Raw genomic sequence first — 26,200 nt, 5'->3', positions numbered from 1 at the left:
AAACCTATAAATGTAGGCTCATAGATCTATTTCCCCATCCTCATATAAATATATTTGCATATGTACATGCCTTTATCTAGAGCTCTATAAATGCCCTTTTCCTCCCAGCTCTTTCCTCTATTTCCCTTGATTCTCCTCTTGTCCTGCTATCATGCTCAATCCCCACCAGGATTTCAGCACTTCCTCTTTGTTACGTTCCCCTTGATCCTGCCCTACCAGGTCTCCCACACCCACCTCCCTACCAATTTGGATCGCTTGTTGTTTCCCTGTCCCTGGGTTTGTTAACACCTCTTCCCTTCCCCCCGTAATTTTGTGCTCTTCCTTACTCATTTAATATCATAAGATTTTTCATGTTTTCCCATGAAAATATGTAGTTTAATTATAGACTTTACAATGGCTATATTATATTCTAACACTATTATGATTCACTTAGCTAATTTTTTTTCTTTGATCAATAGACTGCTTCCACTTTTTAAATTTTATTTGCTTTTTTTATGGCATGCATTTTAAATTCATTTTAAAAATAATTTTATGGACAGATAATTCACAAATCATACAATTAAGTTGTTCAATCCTATTAAGAAGAGTTGTACAATCATAACCACAATCAATTTCAGAACATTTTCTTCTCGTCTTCATTGTTGTTAGCTTCCCATTTCCCTACAACTATCCCTCTCATGCCCCTAGGTAATTATTCATCCAGTTACTGTCTCTATATATTTACCTATACAGGATTTCATATACAGAAAATCATACAAAACCCAAACAGGAAGCAAAGAAACAGACAAAAGTCAACTGCAATGACAAAACAGGAAAACCTCATTCGAAAAGAGAACAGAAATGTTAAGTGAACACAACTTTAAAATGGGTTAAAAGGGAGATCAAATGATAAGAGGTTGTATTTTTGCCCAATTACGCCTACCATAATTAGCTTTGCTATGCTCTTTGTCTGGTTGCAAGGCTGTCCACATATCTGGAGCGTGGTTCCTGTGGAGGCTTAACCCATGTGGGGACGCTGAAAATGGGTTTGGGGCTTTCACTATCATCCATAGCCTTCTGTGAACTAGGTGTTCAGAATTTTAGCTCTGATACTGTTCCCTTCTTCAGATTTGGATTTTATTATTTATGGCCGTTGGATCACGCAGGCTGATGTGCTTCTTCCATGTGGACTTAGTTGATGCCTCACTGAGATGGCTGTTTGTTTGTTTACCTAAGTAATACCACAGTGAACTTTTTCCTCTCATAGCTATTTATTTTGGGGGGGGGGATTATTTCCCCAATGTCAGTGCCCAGGAGTAAGAATAATTTGAAGTCAAAGCATACATGGTTAAGCATACACGAATTATGCTTCTTGATTGAGCCCCGCTCATTAGTCAAACGGTGGCCTTTAACAGAGTTCTAGATGAGAGTCTCAAATGTCGATGAAATTGTCAGCTTGAAGGTGAGTTGGCCATTCTGTGATGTGGGTAACTCAAGGTAGATTTTTCTGCATAACAGCATCTGCAAATCCACCCTTGATCACTATGCTTGTTAAATCAGATTATGAAAGCATTTTTGAGTGATTGCTTCGTTCAGTTCCGCCCTTTAAGTCTGTTTAGGGTTATCCACAATGATCGCCACTAACCAACCACCTATGGGGACTGTATGGCAATGGGCAGCACCAGAAGGGGGTCCAAGAGGTTCCGGCCAATGTTGCTGGAACCTCCGAGAAAATTTCTACATACAGGTAGAAAATGTGGTTCATTACTCACAAAATGTTGGCCAGGTGCAGGATTGGTTTTTGTCAATAGTCTGAAGAGTTCTGGAGGAAACCATTATACAATACTTAAGTGACATCACTAAAACTTTTATAAGCTTTAGAGTATACCTACAGATCCCACATTACTTGGAATTGATCATTACAGGTATTTCCCCCCAAAGCTTCCAAAATGTTTGAAAGGTGATACTGCACTAAATGCTAGAACACTCTTTTTAAAATGTAATATTGTATAGGTCCTATTTGTAGAAAGGAGACATAAAGCCAAGAATGGTTCTAGATTTCATAATCTGGGAAAGGAAAAGTGTGTTTTCATAGCAATTCTTTTATTCTTCTGTCATGGCCTCGATTTCAATAACTCGAAAAGCAAGACACCTTTTTAGAGTCTTGGTATCTTGCTGGGGTTGCTCGTATACACTGTTGGCCCACAGAATTTTGAATAGTCTTTATGTTACTGCTGTGAGTTATTTAAATTTTTTCATTTGTCATCTGGTCTCAGACTTCTCCTCCTGGCACACACAAATACCCCCTGATTCCGTCTATCTCTAGATGGAGCATTTTGTTTTGTTGTGTCTAGTTTGTTTTGTGAGAACATATGGTGATGGTGTTGTGTTCATTCAGCATGAGCCTACTACCACTGTGGTTCTGGCACCTATAAAACCACTGGTCTGGTGAAGCAAAGCATCTTATTTCATTATTTGCAGGATAACATATCTGGGTCTCAGGACCCTTAAATTCAGGACCTTACTTTTGTGTTTCTCCCTGACAAGCTAGAATGATGCCTTATTTCTCTCCTAAGAGTTGTGAGAATTACTTACCTGGTGTTGCATATCTCACCACGCTCTCTTATACCCACACACCTGTTTGACATCTCCTCTTAGAGTAGCCGTTCTCAACCTGTGGGTCGCGACCCCTTTGGGGGTCAAACGACCCTTACATGGGGGTCGCCTGATTCATAACTGTAGCAAAATTACAATTATGAAGTAACAACAAAAATAATTTTATGGTTGGGGTCACCACAACATGAGGAACTGTATTAAAGGGTCATGGCTTTAGGAAGGTTGAGAACCAGTCCTAGAGCCTGATGCAGCATTGCCCTATGGCCCCCTTGCCAGTGGAAGCCTGTAGAGCTCAGCAACAGTGTGACGCCCACCTCTTACACACACACACACACACACACACACACACACACACTTGAGCAATTGCAAGGGACCTGGTTTAACATGTGCAGAAACAACTTTTGATTCTCCAGACCTATTTCCCATCCCCAAGTCCAACCTCTACTTCTTCCCATTCTAATGATACCTCTTTTCACTTAGTTGCTCTGGCCAAGAATCAAGAGTCACCCAGCACTTACCATTTCCATGATACTCTATCTTCTGTCTGTTATCAAGTCCTGTGAGCTCTGCCTTCAGTAAATGGCCGGTGTACAAACAATCCTCACCCTCGTTCCCATCCATCATCATCTCTCCCCTGGAGACTGTACCTAGTCCCTCTCCTTACTCATGCTGCCACCCTTGGACCCAGAGCAGCCCCATGCACGTGGTGAGGCTGAATTAGATTTGAAGCCCTTTCTACCCAGGAAGGATTACTGTATTATGGGGCTTTCGCCTCACCCCTCACCCCCCACTCCAACTGAGACTCTTGTTAGGGGAGCTTCCTACCTTCCTCAAGTGAAGCACCTCAGACATTTGCTCTGTAATGTTGATCGATTTTCATTTATCCTTTTGTTATTCTAAATTCCTCAGAAGAATTATAATTTTAAGGAATGTGGACAAAGGGACTATTTTGAACAGAACACCACTCCTGAAGTACAGACAGTGGGGAGTTCTGGGCAGCAGATCAGCATCAGAGGAACAACAGGGGACAGAGACAGCAGAGTGAGAATGTAGGAGGCTTGGCCGCACATGCTGCGTAGGCGTGGGCCTGACTCACGAGTAGGGTCTCCTGCCCTGTGCCCAGATGCCCATTTTGCAGTGAAGTTAAGCAGCTGGGAGAGACACTAGGAGATAGGCATGTTTGGAAATGTTAAAGAAGTCCATTGAAGAGGGATTTTTATTGCAAATGACTGAGAAAATAAGCCTCCCTTGAATAAAAGCAGAATGCAACTCCAAACACTAATGTTTCTGTGTTTATGGTTTGAGATTTAAGAGAGGATGAGATATGCTCGCTTGAGAAGAACTGAAGGCGATTCAGAACCTTCCTTGAATTGTCCGTGTAAATATTGATACCATGTAGATATTAACAAACAACAAACTGCTGTTGTTGAGCCCATTCCAGCTCCTACTAAAACCCTGTAGGACAGAGTAGAGTTGCCCTATTGGCTTTCTGAGACTATAAATCTTTACAGGAGCAAGACAGCCTCATCTCTCATCTTACCCAAGTAATCCACTACACTATCAAAAACAAAACTCCCTGCCATCAAGCCGATTGCAACTCATAATACACCTACCTATAGACAGTATAGAACTGCCCCTGTTGGGGTTCTGAGACTAACTCTTTCTGGGAGTAGCAAGTCTTGTCTTTCTCTCATTATACCACCATTATACTACTGATAAAGATTATCAGTGACATTTAAATCTGGGAATCTAGTGTTCAACCTGATTACACCATTCATGCTTGACTTTGAAGAAATGATGTCATTTGTCTCAGAACATGTTTTCAGGAAGCTCTCTCCACCTTTGCCTTTTATAAATCTTGGTATTTCTTTGTTTTCAACAGTGGAATCTGAGTTTATTCAAAATCCCTGAAGGTAGACTGTTTTCAGTTAAGCAGTTATTCTCATACTTTTTGCTGCCTCTTTTTTTTAAGTGACTATTCTCATTTCATTGCCACATTTTGCTTTATTATGTGGTTTTGATCATTAATGATTTAAACATATATGATAAAAACTGAGCATCTATTATACTGAATAGCAGGTTGCAAATGATACAGACTGACAGTTTGTCTTTTCATCTTAAGTATGACTTCTGACCGTGTATCAAAACCTTCCTGGAAGCTTTGTCTAAGTCACTTTTCTTTAAGTTGATATTTGTTGGTTTTTAGCTTTTCCATGATTATTTTATCGCACTGTCCCTAATCACTGTAAAAAATTTTTAAAACCCAACTTTTTTTGGAAAGCTACTTTTATCAGTCCAGTCTAGGGGAGTAACTTGGAGTTGATATGAAAATAAGTGTAGCCATCACTCCCAGATCCCCTCAAGCATGTTGAGGTCTATTACTGTGTTTTAAAAGGGACTGAAAGCATCCAAGGACAGGAGAAAGTTAGGCGCTTTCTCTGGGTCTCTAGCGATGGCATTTCCTGTCCCTGATGGGAGAAGAGAGCTGTGAGGACTTCACTCTGAGGCTCCAAAAGAAGTGCTTGTTAGCTTTTTCCAGAGAACAATCCCTCTTTATTTAAAACTCGGAGGCACACTTCTTAGTCACACACTTGCTCACTGTCCTGAGCAGCAATGTTCTGCCTTTGTTTTGTTAATAAACAACACATACATCTGGCAAGCTGGGTATTTATTTCACTTTGTAACTCCTCAAATAGCTGTTCCTCGGGGAGATGGAACTGGTTAAACATTACTCTTCAGATCATAAAGTATGCAACCCCTTTAGGAGCCCTTTGCAGCCATCCCCTAAGGGACCTGGCAGCACCGAGAGTAAAGTGTCTGTTGTTTTGGGGTTTGTGTATGTATTGTAGCCTGCGACAGTGAGGAGAAACACGTACTACAAAAGAAAGACGAGAAGAAAAACTGCCATTACCTAGAGGCCCCCTCCCCCCCCCCAAGTTGCAAAAATTTATTACCTTAAGTGATGTAGTGGTGTAGTGGTTACTAACAGCGTTAGGCTGCTAAACTGCCATGCCAGGTCAGCAGTTCAAAACCACCAGTCACTCCTAAGGAGAAAGCCACCCCAAGCTTTCTACTCCTATAAAGAGTTACAGTCTTGGAAACTCACCAGGACAGTTCTACTCTATCCTATAGGTATAGGGTCACTATGAGTGGGCATCGATTCCATGGGAGTGCATTTATTTTGGTTTATGTTTTTTCAGTGTAGTTTATAGGTAATTGTTTTAGTCCAACAAGAAGTGTGCTTAATGAGGGAGCGGTGTGATTGAATCCTTCCTGCGAAAAAGTTCACCATGAGCATCTAGGTCTGCAACATGCTTTAAAAGTCCGTTGATAGTTATTGGACCCGTAAAGCGGGACAAGAGAGGCTTTCGATCAAAACCATCCTTAGTGCTTTCAGACTTTGCCTTTGAGTGTCTGTTTCCAGAGATGGAATAAAACCTTGGGAACCTGCCCCATGCCTGCCCCATTCTCTGTGTGCTCCTGTGTGTCTTGTCTGTCTCTGCCCGGTACAGCCCGAGGCAGTCAGGGAGCTTTGGTTTTAGTAAAACATGAGTTTTAGAGTCGCTGTGTGGAGTTCCAGTGCCCGTTGCAGTTGGCACGTCCTTTTTCTGTATCTGTGCTCATCTTGGGATCTCAAAGTTTAACTTTGGGGAATGGTAGCATCTTTTCAGCCACCTAGGACAGAACACCTGTGGTCATGCTTGGGAAACAGATAGTTCTGTTGACAGTTAGGGAAAAGTCATGTTTCTGAACCAGACACAGGATGTTCAGGACCTGTTCACTGTGCCTCCCTGGGCCCTGGTGGCACAGTCATTAAAGTGCTCACCTGCTACATGAAAAGTCAGTGGTTTGAACCCACCCAGCTGCTCTGTGGGAGAGAGATATGGATGGCCGCCCGTTCCTGTAAAGATAAAGCTTTGGAAATCTTCTGAGGCGTTTTTCCTCTGACCTGAAGGGTCGCTACAATTGACTTCCACTGTGAGCATCTTAAAGGACACACGTCGACATTCTTCCAGAACTCTCCCTAACTTTGTCTTCTGCTTCCCTGTCTTTCTGCCTTTCTCTCCCCAAGAGCCTCCCTCTTGGCTTCTCTGGCATCCTTTTTAAAGCTGTAGTTATGATATCTGTTTGCATTTTGTGTTTCCTCTAAGATTCCAAGATTCCACTCTCAACTTCTTCTGTAACCATGATTCTTTCTTGCTTTTCATTCCTAGCTTTCGAAGCTACCTCCTTTCGATTTTACATCCATGTGCATTATGACAGTTGAAAAATGAAGCCCCAAGTGGCTCCTCTTGGGTTCTTGGGGGTGGGGGTGGGGGTGGGGAGGAAACACAGTTGAAGGAATAAAATTTGCTTCAAAGAGGTGCTTAAATCAGAGGGAAACATGACCTCAAAGAAGAGGCAAGAAAACATTCCCTTATAAAGGAATGCTTCTCTTACAAAGAAAAGGTCTGATTTTGCCTCCTCCCCCATCCTGCATCCCAGCCGCCCGCCGTAGCTAAATCATAGGATCCGACAGGTCTAAGAAAAGGCTCAGGTTCTTCATGGGAGGGACCTCGCCATTGAGAAACCTCGATCGTTCTTACACATCCCTCTCCATGGCTCATCCCACTACCCAGGCTTCCTTTCAGGAGGAGTGTGGACTAGCTCAGTGATGTCTCAGTGATAGATAGGAAAGCGTTTAAGGAACTTTGATGAAATCAGGTCACTGGAGAAACGAAAAACAAACAAACATTGTTTTCTTAGTATTCCTGTATGTGTCTAGTGGGGGCCTTTCCTTTATGCTGTCATCTCTCTTGGTGATCTCCTGGCCTTCAACTCCCTACTTCATGATTATGACAGGATATCTTTTCACGCCGACTCTTCCCCAAAATCATCTATCCGACCACCTGTTAGACATTCCACTTGGGTGTAGGGTCTCATAGAACTACCACCGGATAGCTGCCTTCACCATCTAAACCGAAGCATTTAATCTTCCTTCTTCAGACCCATTTCCCAGTCTTCCCTCTTCTAAAACTCAGGCCAGCAACCCTGAGTCACTGGGGACATCTTATTGTCTAACCTCACACCTAACCACCATCTGCCCACCGATCCTGGTGCTTTTACTGCTCAAAATATGACATCTGAGAACTTGGCCATTCCTCAGTGCCTCTGCAAGGCCATGGTATTGCCACAGCCTCCCTCCTAAAACCCTTCCTGTGCCACATAGCGCTTTACTCAAAGTCCTGAACATTCGTACAAACTCCTTCGCAGAGCCAGCAATTACCACCTCTTTTCTCTCACTTCATTTCCTAATCTCCCTGATGCTTACCTGGCTACAGCCCACTAATGTCTTTGCTGTTTAATACCAGGCTTGTGCCTGCCTCAGGCCTTTGTGGATAGCAGGAAGGTGAGTTTATCTTTAAGCAAAAAAACAAAAATTTCGACAGAATAATAATTTATAAATTTTCAAGGGTTCAGGGGGGAGAGGGGAGTGGGGAGGGAAGGGAAGGGAAGGGAAAAAAATGAAGAGCTGATACCAAGGGCTCAAGTAGAAAGCAGGTGTTTTGAGAATGACGATGGCAACATATGTACAAATGTGCTTGACACAATTGATGTATGTGTGGATTGTGATAAGCATTGTATGAGCCCCTAATAAAATGATTTAAAAAAAATTCTAAGTGCTGAAAACATCCAAAGCAAATTGAAAGAAAACAGTCGCCTACACAAAACTTTTATGCAAATATTTGTAGTTTAAAAAAAGTTTGCGATCAAAAACTGGAAGTTCCACAACCTACATGTCCATCAACTAATAAATGGATAGATTAAAATGTAGCTTAGCTCTGTGTGGACTATTTGGTAATAAAAAGGAACAAAGTGTGGATGCATACTTACAACAGGGGACTCCTGAAATTCTGTGCTTAGTTAAAAGAACCCAGCCACAAAAGACCACATACTGTATGAGTCCATTTCTATGGAATGCCAGAATAGGTAGATTTATAGAGATGAAAAGTAGATTGTTAAAAGAAGATGGAGTGATTGAAGGGTGAAAACTAAGGCTTTTGAGGCAATTGAGATTCTAGAACTAATTGTGATGCTTAATGCATATGTATATCCACTACTGATTACCATGGTTAGGTTTCAAAGTCCAGATCATTTGTAACAATCCATGTTTTGAAAAGGTGGAGGATGACTGTATCATTGCATAGCTGCCAAACCACTAAGAAGCATAGCCAAGCTGACACATAGCCTTAATCATCACAGCCATTGTTACTCGCACCTCACACTTCTGCTTGTTACTTTCAGATGAGTTTGATTAGGGCACAAAATAGAGAGTAGATTTCAATGGAAGAGATAGTAATTCACGAGGAGTAGGTGTGCCAAAAACCGTGGAATCATTTACTTGGGTGAATCGTATGATGTATGAATTATATCTGAGTAAAGCTGCTTTTCAAAAGACTCAGCTGATCACAGTCGTTAGAAAGCAATCTTGAAGTTTTTACCTGTTGGTGTATATAAGATAGAGAATTCAATCTTTTACCACATTTTAAAGGAAACTCTGTGGCTGTTCTTGTTTTCACTATTTTAATTTATTTTTTAATGCTGATATTTCTCCAACGTGCACATAGTGGGGTGGTCAACATCGAAGTGGATGAAACCTTTTCTTGTTTGGCATGAGGATGAGAAAGAGGGAGTGCTGAGCACAGGTCTGTTTTCTCTCTTCCAGCATTTCCACGATGGGAGGAAGGCACAGCAGCACATAGAGACTTGCTGGAAGCAGCTTGAATCAGTAAGTAAAAAGCAAATGCTTTCAGATATGTCTTTATAGTAAGGTGACCAGACATCCTGCTTTTGGAGGGACAGTCCCGCTTTTTGGAAAGAATGCGCAACAAGCTAGGGAATGGTCTATTTGGTCCATATAGACCACATTTTTAGTCAAGGAAACACCCCCACCCCCTGTCAATGGTGTCACCTTACTTTATAGGACCTTCTCACTTGAACTTAATTCACACCTGAATCAATCCAGAAGTTAAATTAATAAATAAAATCACCAAAAGACACACTGGAGAACCAGACATCTTGATAGTTTTTTCCCTTTAGGTTTGAATCGAACTGAATGTTGCTTCAAAAGCCATTTTCTAAAGTATCATGTTTATGAGCCAAAAGAGCTCGAGTAGAATCTAAGCCATATGGACAGAACAAAGATGTAGACTGTGTTGATGAAAATAAATGCTGATTTTTAAAAAAACTGCCTAAACTTTAGACACATCGCAAATCTGTTCAGAGAACAATGGCTGTCTTGGAATTTATTACAATCTTCCCGGATGAGCTTCATGATTTTACAGGTAATTGCTTTCCTCACCACCGTCTCCCCTGGCTTTCTAGAGTAAAAGGCGGTTTGAGCGAGACTGCAAAGAGGCTGACCGAGCGCAACAGTATTTTGAGAAAATGGATGCTGACATCAATGTTACAAAAGCCGATGTTGAAAAGGTAAGGCAAAAGTGAGAGTTTTTCTTTCATTTCCCTTTTCAATGTTCGTCACAGGCCTCCAAGTTCTGCTTTCTGATGTAGCCACAAACAAAGGATGGGGGGGAACTACCACCTTGAGATCTTTTTCATTTTCTGTCAACAGCCTTAGGGCCCCCCTGAGGCTATCCTCTTCTGGGGGACATTCCCGGGGAATCTTCTGTGTTCTCCCTTTGAGGAGTTTATTTGATTAGTCACCACGATGACGATGTGACGATTCAGACCATGAACGATGACGATGTGAAGATTCAGACCATGAACGTATGCTAGGAGGGTGGTTTCCCAAGGCCATGGCTCTTTCTAATGGCCTTTCAGAGTGAAAACTCCCTTCTTGAAAGCCAGAGCAACTGCTCCTCGCCACCGGCTTCTAGTGCTTGCCTTTAAAAGAGAGGGGCCTGGAAGGCGTGCCTGACTTCGGATGGATTAATGCAGGTTGATGACTGCCAGACTGTGCTTCCAGGCTTGGCTGTTTTAGTCCTTCTAAAAGTTGTACTCGAAATGGACTTGTATTGTCAACTAAGAATATTATAAAGTGTACACTGTAGCTTCTTGTTTCTGAATGCAAGTTCTTTGCCCTAGAAGCTGAATTTTCTTTTTATAAAAGTCATCAATAGAGTCAACAAATTATGCTGTTAAAGTAACAGTATTCATTCCTTATTGCCCAGGGCTATTTTGGTCTCTGCAACTACTTGCTTTTTGCCTGGGAAGAGCCTTGTGTTTTCATAGATTTCTTTCAGATCCTTGGAGATGAGTTCATTTGAGCCATACTTGGATTAGTTGTTTACCCAGTTTGTCCAGAATCCTTGCTTTTAAGACTAGGTGACATGAAAAAATAATATCAATTTGTAAGTGATCAAGGGTTCATGAGGGAAGGAGGCAGGGGGATGAGGAGCTGATACCAAGGGCTCAAGTAGAAAGAAAATGCTTTGAAAATGATGATGACAACACATGTACAAAGGTGCTTGAGACAATGTATGGCTTGTTAGAAGAGCTATAGAGCCCCCAAAAAATGATTTAAAAAAAAAAAAAAAGACTAGGTGACTACGAGGTGTTTCTAAAAGTTTCCAGGGAAGTTCCATTATCTTTTTAATTCTACTTTCCATGAACCTTTCTCTGTCCCCTCATATTAGTATGCCTTCCTCTAAAATTATTTGATATATTAAAATACATATTTACAATATCCAAGTGGAGATATTTACCACTCAATGGACAAATTATATTAGGATTTATTAATTTGCAGACAGTTACCATAAATTTGACACAAGGTTCTGTTAAATAACCAATCCCCAGTATAATTAAGATGTCATTTAATTAAAATACTTTTGACTTATTTCTCAGAAAAATTGTCAGCATATGTGCCCTAAAGATATGCCTAACACAAATGTATGCCTTTTTTTTTTTTTTAACATTTTATTAGGGGCTCATACAACTGTTATCGCAATCCATACATGCATCAATTGTGTAAAGCACATTTGTATATCATTCTCAAAACATTTTCTCTCCACTTAAACCCCCGACATTAGGTCCTCATTTTTCCCCTCCCTCCCCCCTCCCCCCTCCCTCATGAGCCCTTGATAGTTTATAAATTGGTATTTTGTCATATCTTGCAATGTATGCCTTTTTAACCAAATATTTTGTTATCATCTATGTCAGCAGTTCTCACCCTGTGGGTTGCCACCCCTTTGGGGGTCAAACGACCCATTCACAGGGGTCACCCGATTCCTAATAGTAGAAAATTATAGTTATGAAGTAGCAACGAAAATAATTTTATGGTTAGGGGGTCACCACAACATGAGGAACTGTATTAAAGGGTCGTGGCATTAGGAAGGTTGAGAACCACTGATCTATGTAGTATTAGAGTGCTTTTTATTCTTTTAAAGATGTTTTAAAATTACTTCTATGGCCTTTCTTATTATAAAAGCTCATTGCAGAAAAATCTGAAAATACAAACAATCCTTCAGAAAACTGCAGAAGTCATCCAACTATTTTAATATCAAGACATTTTAAACTTTCAGAGCCTTTTCTTTAAAAAAAAAAAAAGAGAGAGAGTACAGATGAACAGCGTAAAGAATAATACAAAGACTACCTGCATATCCATACCCACCTTAAGAAACAGAATCTTCATGGCACTTTTGAAGCCTCTCTTCTCATCCCCATCCTGAATTTGGTGTTAGTAATTTTCCTAGTCATTACAAATGTACTCATGTATATGGAGACATGTATATGTCTCCAAAGAGTGCGTTTAATAACTTTGTCTCTTTTTCACTTTTATATAAATACTTTATATTTTGTGGCTTGGGTTTTTTATTTAAGATTATGTTTTAGAGTATAGAGCTTATTTAGATTTCTATATTAGAATAATAATGATATTAATAATTAATATGATATAATATATTAACAGAGGCAGGCACTTTGCGAAACTCTGTTAAAGTATTCAGGAGCCATAGCATAAGTTTGATTGTCTGTTCAGGGGCAAATTTTTCTTTTATCTTTATTTTGATTCATTGGGCTTGTTGAGTCCAAAGTGTGGTATCTTCTAGCTCATGCCTAACCCCCATTCTTTTTATTCTTTCCTTCTAGAACTCTGACTGTAAGGTATAAGTTAAAACTTCTTACTCTCTCTGTTTCATGTCCATTAATCTTTATTTTCCATCTCTTTGCCTTTTTGTGCTTTGTTCTTTGTAGGTCTTTCAGATCATTCTAATATTTCACAAATTCTTCACCTTTGTCTAACATGTGGTTTAACCTATTCATTAAGCTTCTAATTTCTTTGTTGCATTTTAATTTCTAGAAGTTCATTTTATTCTTTTAAAAATATGTATCATTTTGTTTTTTCTTTTAATTTTATTACATTTTTGTACCATATTTTACTTTTTAACTTGTTAACAATGCTGATTCTTATTATCTCTTTGGTTGAGTTCTGTATCTGCTATCTTTGTGGAACTGGTTCTCCAGTTGATTGTTTCTGCCAACTTGTCTCCTTGTGTATTTTTTAATCCAAACACTTCTGCTATAGTGATGTAAATGAATTCCTAAAAGCAACTCTATGTTCTGCAAAAATGCTCCTAAAAATGACAAGCAGGGCTTTGGGGAAAGATAGGCTTAAGACAGATAACTCAAAACATACGTTGTTTTCAGATGCTGGTGAGTCGGTCCGACTCATAATGACTCATGCACAATACAATGAAGCATTGCCTGGCCCTGAAACATCCTCACAAGCCCATTGTTACAGTCACAGCTCAGTGTATCTCTTGACAGTGTTCCTGTAGAACATTGTCAACAGACTCACTGCCATCAAGTTGATGCTGATTTATAGCGACCCTATAGTATAAGGTAGAACTGCCCCCTGTGAGTTTCTGAGACTGTAACTATTTATAGGAGTAGAAAGTCTGTCTTTCTCCCAAGAAGGGCTGGTGGTTTTGAACTGCTGGCTTTGCAGTTAGCTAACCCAAGACATAACCATTACGCTAATAGGGCCCTATTATTACAGAGCACCAATAAAAGAACAACAATCTTAGTAAAACTACTAAAAAAACTAATAAGCCACTGCCATCGAATCAATTCTGCTTCATAATACCCCTATTTAGGCCTACCCCACAGTGCCCACCAAGTCTCCTTTAATTAAACCTGTATCAGCATTTGCACTGAACATCACAGTCAATTTCTTGCTCTTCCTCCTCAGAGATTGAGGTTTTTTGAGAGCCTTAGCTTTTATCAAAATTAAAAATTAAATCCAGGATATAGTTTTCTGCACTTATCAATTGTCTTAACACAAGAGGAAATACCTTCCCAGATGACATTTTGCACTCCCAGCTTTACCGGATAACCCAACATAGGGGAGGTTAGTAGTTCTTGAAGCTCTGAAACCACTACCAACAGTTTGGACTGAACTATGGGAAAGTATACCCGTTATTGCTTCCCAACATTAAAATGGTGTGTATATATGGCCAGAAAGACTTCTGTGTTACATCAGCATGGTTCCCCTACTTTTCAGTCACATCATATTACATAAAGTGTGGGCGGGGGGAGCTTGTTGAACTATGGAGCAGACTGTATATGGTTATGAATGATTGGAATTTTATCTATGGTGATTCTTGAAGGCTTTGGTTTAAACTAGGCTTTCTAGCAAGCAGGCATCACCTGGGGCACTACAGAACTACAGCCGCATCAATCTAGATTTTGAGTTTGGGATTTGTAGGTCTCATGTACTACTGTGAATTCTAACCCCAAGAGTACTTGAGGGTAAATTTGTAGCTTAGAATTTTTCAGGATTTTTTTTCTTTGTTTTCACCTTTAGATCAGATTCAAGATAGATAAATTAACAAAAGGGAAATTTCTAGGTCCTCACATGAATCTAAGATTTTTTTTCCTTCTAAATTTTTATTTATTTTGCTGCTGTTCTTGGGCTTGCGAGGGGGCTGTAACAAGTTCGTGGAAAAATAAAATTAAAAGACAATGGAATTTTCTCCACAACCTTTTTGAAGCCCCATTATATACACAGCAAAGCAAACTCCAGTTCAGCAGTTTCTATGTGTACAATTTAGGGACGTTGGTTACATACTGCAGGTTGTGGAACCCCTCATGCATTTCTGAGTTATTCCTCCTTCGTTAGCATAGACTCACTGCCCGCTGAGGTTCCTATCTTTTGAGTTGCTGTTGCCAATTTGATCTCATATAAATATGAGCCTAATGCTTGAGGCAGATTTTTTACGAGTTAAGCTAAACTGTTGTTCATTGCTAAGAAGACTCCAGTGGACTTTTGTTGGTTTAAGATTTAAAGGTTATCTCAAGGCAAGAGTTTCAAGGTTTGTTCACCATCCATGAGTCCAGAAAATCTAGAGTCCATGGGAATTTGAAATTCTGTTCTGCATTTTCTCCCTTTTGATCAGGACTATTCTGTGGACTCTGATCACAGTGTCAAGCAGTGGTAGTCAGGCACCAATGGGCTCATGGCAAAGAGAGCTTTTCATGGAAGCCATTAGCCACACGTTCCCTGTCTACCTCCTGCTCCTGATTCTCCTCCATTGCTCGAGGAAAATACAGTCCAATGTTTGTGTTTGGATGGCCATGTGCAGGCGTTTAAGACCTCAGGCTTTAAGCATTGAACTAGGAGGTAAAAAATAAATCACTAAGTAGATTACAGGCCAACTGACAGGATGCTCCATAAAACCATGACCCTAAACATTCAACCCAAGGAACCATGTCCCATGAGGTGTCTGGTTGAGCATAAGCAGCCTCACAGCTACAGCATTTTTCCCTCCCTTTTTTATTGTAAATATAGCTATCACACAGTTTTTGCCAATTCAACTTTATATGGTTATACAACTTACTGGCAGCAATTAGAATATTGGTCTATGCAAACCTCTCCTTGATCAATGTGATTTTTCGATTACTGTTAGCATGCTGTCTTCCTTCCCTCCTGCCCCTGGTAAGTGCCGATAAACTTTGGTCTCTATATATTTGCCTTTTTTCTTGCCTTTTTCTCTGTAAGTGGGGTCATGCGGTGTTTGTCCTTTTGTGATTGACTTTTTCACTCAACAGAATGTGCTTCAAACCTCATCCATAATGTAGAGGGTATCGGGATTTCATTTTCCCACTGGCTGGCTGACTGTAGTCGATACCACATTTGCCTATCTATTCCCTTGTTGGTGGGCATTTGGGTGGGTCCCACCTGTGGGCTGTTGTGAGTAGTGCTGCCAGACCACTGCCGTACAAATCTCTTTTTGAGTCTCTGCTTGTAAGTCTTTGGGGTAAAGAGCTGAGTGGAGTTGCTGGTCAGATGGCAGGTCTATTTTAAGTCCCTTGAGGAACTGCCCTACTGGCGTGCATTTCTTAGCAACGGATAAGGATTCCAATTCATCCACACCTTCTCCAACATTTTCCAGTTTTGTTTTATTTTTATTACTACTATTTTTTCATCTTACCGTTGCTATCCTAGTGAGTGTGTCGTGGCGTCTCACTGTGCTTTTGAGTTGCAATCTCTCCGAGGTGCGGTGACATTGAACATCTTTTCAAGTGTTTGCTAGTCACGTGACTGTCTTTGGATAAATGTGTATTCAAGTCCTCTGTCCACTTTATGGTTGGGTTCTCTTTTTGTTGTCCAAGTTTTAGACATATTTTGGTTATTCGGCTCTTGTCAGAGTTATGGTTTCCAAAGATATTCTCCTCCAAGGTGATGGCTTGTGTTTAACCTTTTTTGGTAAAGTCTTTGATGAACAAAAATTCTTATGAGGTTCCATTGATTCATCTTGCCTTTCACTGTCTTTGCTTAATAGTGTTGCCTCCGCTTCTTCTTCTAAGAATTTTATGGCTTTATTTTGCACATTTAGGTCCATATTCCATTTTAAGTTTGTTTTCATGTGTGGTGTGAGACAAGGATTCTGTTTCCATTGTCTGCATGTGGTAATCAACTTTTCCCAGCACCATATATTGAAGAGACTCTTTTTTTCCCCAGGTCAAATTTCAGTTGGCCATAAATGAGTGTCTTTACTTCTGGACTCTCAAGTCTATTCCTTTGGTTTATTTATCTGTTGTTATGCCAGTGACAGGCTATTTTTATTAAAGCTATGTAAAATCCCAGCAAGAGCCACTGCTATTGAGGGAATCCTGACTCCCAGTGACCCTATAGAACAAGGTAAAAACGTTTCCTAGGGCTTCCAAAACTGTAACTTCTTTGTGAGAGGAGATGGCCTATCTTTAAAATTCTGTGAAACTGCTGGTCAGCTGGTGGGTTTGAAGTACTGACCTTGAGGTTAGTAACCCATTGCATAACCCACTACGCCACCAGGCATGTTTTGATCAGACATGCCCCTCTCCCCTAGCTGCAGCTTCAGTGCCGTCCTCTCAAGTAAATTCTTCTGGGGGCAGGGGCAGTTGTCCACATAGCTGGTATGGGGGCTGAGCCCTCAGGCCCCTCCACTGGCTCCCCACTCCTTGCCGACAAGCTGCATTCGTCTGGCACTGGCTTTAAATCTGGTCCTCTTTCTCTGCGGAGACACAATACCCTTCCCTTGGATGGTCATTCCCCTGTCCCCCCTTCACTTACCCTTTTTTTTTTTCCTTTCCCCTTTCCTCCTCTGCCCCTCCCCGCCGCATGTTTTGAAATCAGGAAGTATGAGCCTCCTACGTTGTTTTAGTGATTCAGTGTCTCTTGCCATTCCATATAAAGTTCGTTTTCCTATTTTTGCAAAGAAGGCTGTTGGAATTTTTATTGGGATTGCCTTGAGTTTATAGATTGCTTTAGATACTAATGACATATGTAACAATAAGACAGATTCTAACCCAACAACATGAAACGTGTTACTTGTTAAACTTTCTTTCATTTCTCAGCCTGTATTATAGTTTTCATGGTACAAGTCCGTCTTATCCCTGGTTAGGTTTATGCCTAGGTGTTTCATTCTCTCAAATGATATATAAGTGGGATTGTTCCCCTGATTTCTCTTTCATATGTATCATTGCTTTTTATTCAGCAACTTTGCTCAATTACCTATTAACTAGATATTTTCTTGCCGGCTCTTTGGGATTTTCTGTGTATAGGATCATATCATCCATGAATACTTTTATTTTATTTTAAATTATAATTTAATTTCTTCTTTTTCCAATCTGGGTACTTCTAATTTCTCTCTCGTTTGTCTTCCTAAGACTTCTAACACAATATTAAGTAGAAATTGTGAGAGCGAGTACTCTTGACTTGTTCCTGATTTCAAAGGGAAACTCTCGATCTTTCTCCAAGTATAATGCTGGCTTTTCAGATATTTTCTAAATCATATTGACGAGTTCTTCTATTCCAATCTTTACAATTTTCATCAAGAAGGAGTGCTGGGCTTGTTTGAATCCTTTGTACCCTTAGAGGTAATCGTTGTGTATTTTCCATTGTTCTGTTGATGTGCGTTATGTTGACTGGTTTTCTAATGTTGAACCATCTTTGTATTTCTGGAATACATCCCATTTGGTCATGGGGTACGATACTTTTAATATGCTGTTGGATTATGTTCACTAATATTTTGTTAAGAACTTTTGTAACTATACTTAAAAGAAATACCGGCTTATAGTTTCCTGTTTGTAAGATGTCTTTATCTGGCTTGGATATGCCTCAGAGAATGAATTTGGGAGCAGTCCCACCTTCCTGTCTTTTGGAAACGTTTCAACAATATTTGAGTCACTTCTTCTCCATATGATAAGTTCAATTCCTCCGTGAAGCCACCAGTCCAGGACTTGTTGTTGGGAGGATTTTGATCACTGATATAATCTCCTCACTTAGTATGGGTGAATCTAGGACTTTTGATAAATGCTGCCAGATTGAATTGTTATCCTAAATTCTTTGAATCATTCCCCAAAATGTAATGTTTTTGTCTTGTGCTGAGAACATCCTTTTATTATTTTTATGAAAGTGTTACCTTCTCCCCAAGGATATGATAATTTATCCAATTGTCACACCATAAGCATTGAAGCCAGCAGCGAAACGTCTAAACATTGACATTCTTAAGTTATATTGCTTTTGAGTGTGACTTAACATTAGAATTTCCCCAAACCAACAACAGTTTGAATGTAATATTAGTTTTTCACTTTATTGCCTGTGAAGCCTTATTTGTCTCAAGTTAATAAAAAATGCTATACTACAATTTCATTTCTTACCATTGTTTAATGTAATTGCTCATTTTGGCTTCTGGCCGTCTTTGAAGCTAATACAAACATTCCTCCCCCAATCTCCAAAAATGATTAAATTATCTTCTTGTCTTCGAAATAACTCAGTTTGCGTTTTCTCGCAGTCAGCCACACTGTACTTGGAATGGTCCAAGTATTGTGATGTGCACTTACAAAGATGTCCACACTGTAAGTAGCATGGACATGCTGAATTTCTTCTTGCACTTGATGACGCAATTTATTTGAAGTATGAACACGTATTTGTTTTCTATACTTACTTACTTAAGGACTAGATATTAACCTGGTTTGCTTTTCTTTGTAAAAAGGTAAATATCCTGCCTATGGATTGAAATACTCCAGCCCCGTGTTCAACTCCCTAAAGCCTGCCCCAGTTGGTGCATTGTAAGCCATCAGCTTTGTGTCTTTGTGTAGCTACCAGGTGTGTGCAGATGTTTAGTCCTTCACTTACCAGAGGGTGGATACATTATCTTTCTTCTTGTTGTTAGAGCTGCCATCATGTCTACTCCCGACTCATGGCACTCCAATGCTCAACCAAGTGAAATGCCACCAGCTCCCGCATTGTCCCCATGTTGGACCATTATGATCCATGCAGGTTTGTTTTACCAGGCCTTGCTTCCTAGTTTGCCTCCATCAGGACATTCTGCTGAAACGTACTCAACATCACAAACCTCTACTGGTAGACGGAGAGTGGCTGGGAATCAAACCCTGGTCTTCCTTTTGGAAAGTGAGATTTCTACCACTAAGCCACTCGTACCTTATAGAAAAATGTTTCCTACCCCGATAAATCATCTTGGTATGCCTTTAATTGTTATGTGCATAATCGTTTATTTTCACATTGTCATCATTGCTCTAAAAGTATTGGTGTGCAGTCAGAAAAGGAAGGTCTAGATTGTGTGGCTCGGAGCTTCCAATTTGTATACTTTTAAGGCTGACACATGAGGATGCAGAGAGGCCTTTCTGATGCTCTGTTGGGAGCCCGAGCACCACCAGAGTAGGCGTGGCACCAAAGAACCATTTTCACCATGAGCAACGAAGCTCTCACTTTTATACCTCTTTTTTCCTTTTGTAAATTGGATGTGTGATGTGTATTTATTCCAGAAGTGAGCAAGACATTATACTTCTAGTGGATTCAGTATTTCAAGCTTCAAATAGTTGAGATCATTTCTAAAAAAAATCAGAATTTTACATAATCATTATTTTAGAAAAATGATTGTAGCACTTTTAACTTGCTTACAGTTCTAAGGCTTAGTACAGCTTTACATCTAAATTGTGAATATTTATATTTCACATGAGCCCCCAAAATTTGTTACTCCAAAATTAGTTTTTTTAATTAAGTGAACTTTTTTTTCCTAACTGGAGGAATTCCTAAGCTGTGAGGTGTTCATGTCATTCCTTTCTCGGACACCTGTAGGTTTCGGTTCTACCAGAGTATCACAGTAAAGGGAGTCAGAAGGATTCTTGGTTTCCCAGTACATAATAACAGTCATGTTTGAAAAAAAAAAGGCCGTGTTTGTGCTAGACTGTGGTCTGTTGGGTGTGCAGCAGCAGCATGAGTAAAACTACTCAAATGCGATGCAGAGACGCGGTCAGCACGTTCTCTTGGGAAGACGGTGCTGACTTGCTGGAGGTCGAGTTGCCACAGACGACCAGTTTGTGGAACACAACAAAACCAACCCCATGCCTGCGAAGCACACACCTGTCCTCAGTGACAAAGGATGTGGGGAGCACACAGATACTGAAAGATAATCTGCAACCTTTGACTTTTGAGGAACTTGCCTTTTATTTTCTCCCTCAACCAAACTCACTGCCATCCAGTCAATTCCGACTCAAAGTGACCCGATAGGGCAGGGTAGAACTGCCCCGTGGGCTTCCGAGACTGTGACTCTTTACAGGAGCAGCTGACGGTTTCGAATACAGACCTTTCAGTTAGCAGCCCAACACATAACCACTACACGACCAGGGATCCTTCCTCCTCCGTGCTTTAATGTATTCATGGATTTTCCCATTTGTTTCCTAAACAACTTTTGGGTGACATTTTGGTGACAGACTTTAAAAGCCGTTTTGTCTGTCACTCTGCTCTGGAATCATGAGATAGTAGACAAACTTGGATAAAAGGCAGCACCAATCTTGTGCTACTGCTGGTCAGCCTGGTGTGGGGATGAAAAAAGGAAAAGGTTATCAAAATGAATGGAATGTGAACTAATATTTCTGAACAGAGAGAACAGTGTTTTCTAAATGCATGCATTAAACTGAGTTCATCCATGTCAGGCAATGAATAATTCCCTTTCTCTAATTCGCCCTTGCCTTGTGACTGTTGGATCTTACATAATTTCTAAAGGCAAAAGAGGATATTGTTAAATAGAAAATGCAGTTGATGGTGACAGAGAGCTGCAGACATTGTTAGTAAGTTCAAGTTAGCTGTATAAACTTCAGTATTAATTTCCCCCCTTTCGTAAAAATCTTGTTTCCTTTAACCTATTTGATTCTTTTATTGCTGTACTTCCAACTTCATGGGGGTGGTTTGCCAGCAAACAGTTAACTTGGCATCTTCATTCAAATCCACTGCCATTCTGAGCGAGGAGGACTTCCCAGTCCATGTTGAGTTCTTCTGTGTGTAACATGATTTCCTGATCCTGGGTCATCATAAGTTTTCTCCATAACCTGATTTGAGGGAATGTTTAAAAAGTTCGTTTAAAATTCTGACTATGAACACTTAGAGCCATGTATCAGGACCCTCCTCAGGGAGTTTGCGGACCATGCTTGTGCACAATTCTGATGTCTGAAAGTTTGGAGCTTGAATATTATTAGTTTTTCATTCTGCATAGATGTGCCTGCTGTGAAGTAGACTGGGAACTCCTGAGTCATTTCTGAAGTAAGGTAGAATTCTAACAAGAGTGTAATAAAAATGAAAATGTCATGTTTTAGAACTATAGTAAAGTGTACATATCTTTTTTCATATTTTTACATACATCGTGTATTACATTAGTACACAAGTGAATGTTTTAAAGGGGAAAATGAAACTATAGTAAAGACTCTGCCCATTTCAAGCAAGAACAAAGGGATCTGTTTTGAATAATTACCAGTTTGACAAGGACCTGAAGCTTCACAGCCTGGGGAGTTTTGCTCAGTTGGAATCAGTGTTGCGGATTCCACAAGGCAGGGCCAGGATTGGTTCTCTCCTAACTGAACCCAGCTGAGTAGCTGAGCGCTAAATTTTTTTTACCATTTGGGGAACCGTCTCCAGCAAGATGACTGCTTTAGCTATTGGACGTATAAGGAGCTGCACTATTACATTTCTTTTGTTGTTGTTTGCCGGTGCTGTAACCACTAAGCTGACAGCTTTACTGACTGTAAACATCTGTGGCGCTTCTTCTAAATTTCTGTTTCCTATAAGATGTCGGACTAGTTAGCTGAGGCAATTGCTCACTGTAACAATTTAGAAAGCAATTATTAAAAAAAGAGGAAGTGGTTATTTTGCATGCAGGAAATAAGTTTTGCAGCAACAGCTTGCACTTAGAGCCTGATACATGGCTCTAACATGCTTTGCTATTACAAGAGAAATAATGTGTCCCATGAAACAGTGAGAGTAAAACATGCATATTGTTGTTACAACTTTTTAAAAGTGGATCAGGGTTCAAATCAAAGACTCTGGAAAAGACATTTTCTTGTTTATGTTCATCTGTAAGCAGTCACATCTACCAGGTTAGCATCTTGTTTACTTTGCCTGTCTGCGTAGCCATGTGACGTTCACCTCCTGTACGTCAATGGCTTAGATTGTTAGTAGTTGGCCTCAGCATTCATGGGGATGTTTTCTTTCTTTAATTTTGTATGCAAGATATTAAATTTAGTGGAGATTTCCCAAATTATTAGTTGTGTAGTAAATATATTGATATTTGGAAGCAGGGTATAACATTGACCTTACTGGGATGAGATGGGAGGGAGAGCTCTGAAACGCAGTTTTAATTGTACCATTAAAAATAAATTTGGGGTAGGAAAGTTGAAACATAAAAATTATTTATTGGGGTTAGTAATGATCTACATAAAAATACTCCTAAAATTGCAAAATTTAAAAAATTTAATTGCAAAATTGCATTTAACTTCAAGTTTAACCTATTTGCAACAATTGTCACTATCTCTGTATTGTTCTGCCTTAATTTGCACCTAATTTGTTACCCCTTGATTTGCACTAATAATGCAAAAATAGTTTTTACACTAAAGTTGAAAGTTTCATAAGCATCTAATAAGAAATAAAAAAGCAAGGGGTCTAAATCTCAATAATATGTAAAAATAGAAATGTCAGGGCTGCCAACAAAAGTAAATTTATAAATACCAAATATTTTCTTAAAGTCTTTGCAATGAAATGTTTTTGATATGCATTGTTTTATTTGTATTAAAATATTGGTGTAAGAATGTTTTGGGGTGTTTGTTTGTTTAGCTTTTCTTGAGCACTCCTAGGAGCATGATCATTAACAAAGCTGTAAGTTATGTGCAAAGTAACAATAGAGCAGATAGGCCGCCCTCCCCCTAGATATACAGATAAAAGTGCATTTCCTAAGGTATATCACATTCTATTTATTTATATGAGTAGCTTCCAATACTTAGCCCTCACTGTATGGCCTTCACTGTTTTTAAGGACCCTCTCTCATAGCAACTTATTTAATAAATATTTTCATTTTCACTCTCAGTAAGTGGTCTTGCTTTACTAAGAACTTAATCTTGATGTCAGATAGAAATGGATCCAAATCCTACTTTTGCTACTCCTCATGGTATAACATGAGGCAATTTGCTTCGTCTGTGAGCATATTTACTAATCTCTAAAATAAGGGTTATACCACACATTTCAAGTGGTGTCTGTGAAGATTCTATTTTTGGATTGCAGTTCATTAGTTGGCACTTATTATTGCCATCTGTATGTTGCTTGTTTGTGTCTTTATGCTTCCTCTCAATGCTTCCCATTTAATTTTATGTCACTCAATCCAATATTCTTAGTGTTACAATGGGAATAAAAGGAAAGCGGACCCAGAGCATGGGTTTCAACGAACAGGTTTTATAGAGTTAAGGACCTGTCCCGGTGTTTAGAATGGAATGAGAGTCAAAGGGGCAGGGTGAGGGGAGATCATCAGAAGGCAGAGTGAAGAGAAAATAGCCTAGAGTAAGAAAGGGAGAGCTGGAGCGAGGGAGAGACAGAGGGATGGACATGCGGCCACATGAGAGGATGAAGAGTCAGAGACAGCGAACAGAGGAATCCCACATTAATGAACGTTGGGACCGAAATAAATTATCATGTTTTTAAGGAGCCCACATCCCCCCACCCCCCACTTTTGGCTGAGGCACCAGCAGAACAGTGAAGGGAGGGGGGAGGTTTCTGTGGCACGTCTTGGAAAGGCAAGGTGTCACATTATGCTTGGTGGGGATGGAGAAGGGGTTAGAGATGTTGACTGTGGCTCAGAACCATAGCATTACTGCTGGACCCTTTACTTTGAACACCCTGGGCATCTAGCCCTACTCATCAAAGAAAAGTTACTGAATCAAATCTGTGCGTACTACCAATCCACTTATTGATGCCTTTCATGAGACCCCTGTTGGCAAATGCTGAGATGGAGAGGCAAGGAAAGCCTGCCTCCACTGGAGAATAAGATAGAACATCATATGTAGGACGCTAGATTGTGTGGTGAAAGCATTCGTAATAATCACAGTTTAAAAGTGATTACTGGGTTATATGAAATCGCATGGTCCTGTGATCAGCAAACATAGAGCCCAAAAGGTTTTCATGGACTGAGCATCTGAACAAGGTCTTTGTGGATTAAAAGTTGTTGGGAAAGGCCTTGAGGCGAATTTGGGCCTTTGATAGGAAGGATTGATAGAAAAGGAAAAGATGGAGCAGAGAATGAGCAGCTGAGGGAGGGAGCATTTCATCCTGGGCCCTGAGGGAAGCAAGTTGATGATGTTAACCGGCCTGACAGGACTGGGAAGTAAGAGAGTGTAAGGAAGTAAAATGGGAGCAGATTCTGAAGGGTATAGAATTCCAGCGACTTTCAGGAAATGGCTGTTGTTGTTCTTGTGTGCTGTTGTGTACTGTGGCGTCGGAGTGAACCTATAGGACAGACGACAACTGCCCTGACAGTTTCTTAGGCTACAGTCTTTTTTTTTTAGATTTCTCATTGTTTTATTTTTGTGGTAGGAAGATATTCAGAGTTGGCCCAATTCTGTGATTTAAAAAAAAATCATTTTATTAGGGACTCGTACAACTCTTTTCGCTATCCATACATACATACATTAAGGCTATAATCTTTACTTAAACAGATCACTAGGTTTTTTTCACACAGGGAGTCACTGGCGAGTTCGAGCCACCACTTTCAGTTAGTGCCTACTTCTTTAAAATTGTACACTGGAAAAGTGTTTTATAATCACCATGACCATAATCATTAGCCCTATTGGATATGACACTTTCAAGACTGAAGCACTTTTTTGAGCTTCAAGTTCATTGTTCTCGCCAATGTGCTATATAAGCTTCATTTATATTAAATAAATCAATTACAAGGATCTACATATAACCTCCTCCCTGGCGGGGGTGGACAACAGAAAAGTGGGTGAAGGGAGACATCGGACAGTGTAAGATATGACAAAATAATAATAATTTATAAATTATCAAGGGTTTATGAGGGAGGGGGGAGTAGGGAAGGAGGCGGAAATGAGGAGCTGTTACCAAGGGCTGAAGTAGAAAGCAAATGATGATGACAACAAATATACAAATGTGCTCAACACAATGGATGTATGTATGGATTATGATAAGAGTTGTACAATAAAATAAAATGATTTTAAAAAAATAAATAAACTCATTGTTAGCCACTGATCTTGTCTATTGATTTAGACAGGTAATAGACATTAGCACAATTGATGGATTGGGGCGAGATGACAAATAAGTACTAATTTGAGACTGGATTAGGGAACAAAGGCCCAATCTAAAGAGGGGCAGTCATTATTCACCACCCATCCACATAACTGTTGCCACTTGATTGAAGTGACGCCATTGCTCCTTGATACCACTGCTCTTGGTTTCCTTCTCCCCACTTGATTAGTTGTTTTTGTTTTGTTTTCCATGAAGATCTGTTAGTAGTGAATTCTCTGTATTTGTCTGAAATTTTTGCCTTTATACTAATTTAATTGTTTAGTTATTTTCTCTTAAATGTCTAAAAAATATCGCCCCATTGTCTTTCATTGTCAGTTGTTCCTCTTAGAAAGTTAGCTGTATATTTAATTATATTCCTTGGTGGATTTTTTGCTTGCCTACTCACTTGTTAAGACCACTTCACTCTGATGTTTTAAAGTACAAGCTTTTTATTTTTAATTTACTTTGTACCAAGTTCCTAAACCTGAGGGGTTTGTGTCTTTGGTACATGTAGGAATATTCTCGGCATTAACTTTTTTTTTTTTT

At 39.8% G+C, this 26,200-nt stretch overlaps 1 protein-coding gene across 1 annotated transcript in view; it reads left to right on the top strand.

The window, feature by feature from the left end:
- FNBP1 (formin binding protein 1) overlaps window positions 1-26,200 on the top strand; it is a 98,895-nt gene that overhangs the window by 11,152 nt on the left and 61,543 nt on the right. The window contains exons 3-4 of the mRNA XM_045288505.1: window positions 9,302-9,364; window positions 9,961-10,065. Coding sequence (XP_045144440.1) covers window positions 9,302-9,364; window positions 9,961-10,065 — 168 coding nt within the window. The remainder of the gene's footprint in view (window positions 1-9,301; window positions 9,365-9,960; window positions 10,066-26,200) is intronic.

Source organism: Echinops telfairi, unplaced genomic scaffold (assembly GCF_000313985.2).
Source record: "Echinops telfairi isolate 266 unplaced genomic scaffold, ASM31398v2 ScPeMD7_22;HRSCAF=79, whole genome shotgun sequence".
NCBI classification, from domain to species: domain Eukaryota; kingdom Metazoa; phylum Chordata; class Mammalia; order Afrosoricida; family Tenrecidae; genus Echinops; species Echinops telfairi.
This window is presented reverse-complemented; position numbering and strand designations above follow the sequence as displayed.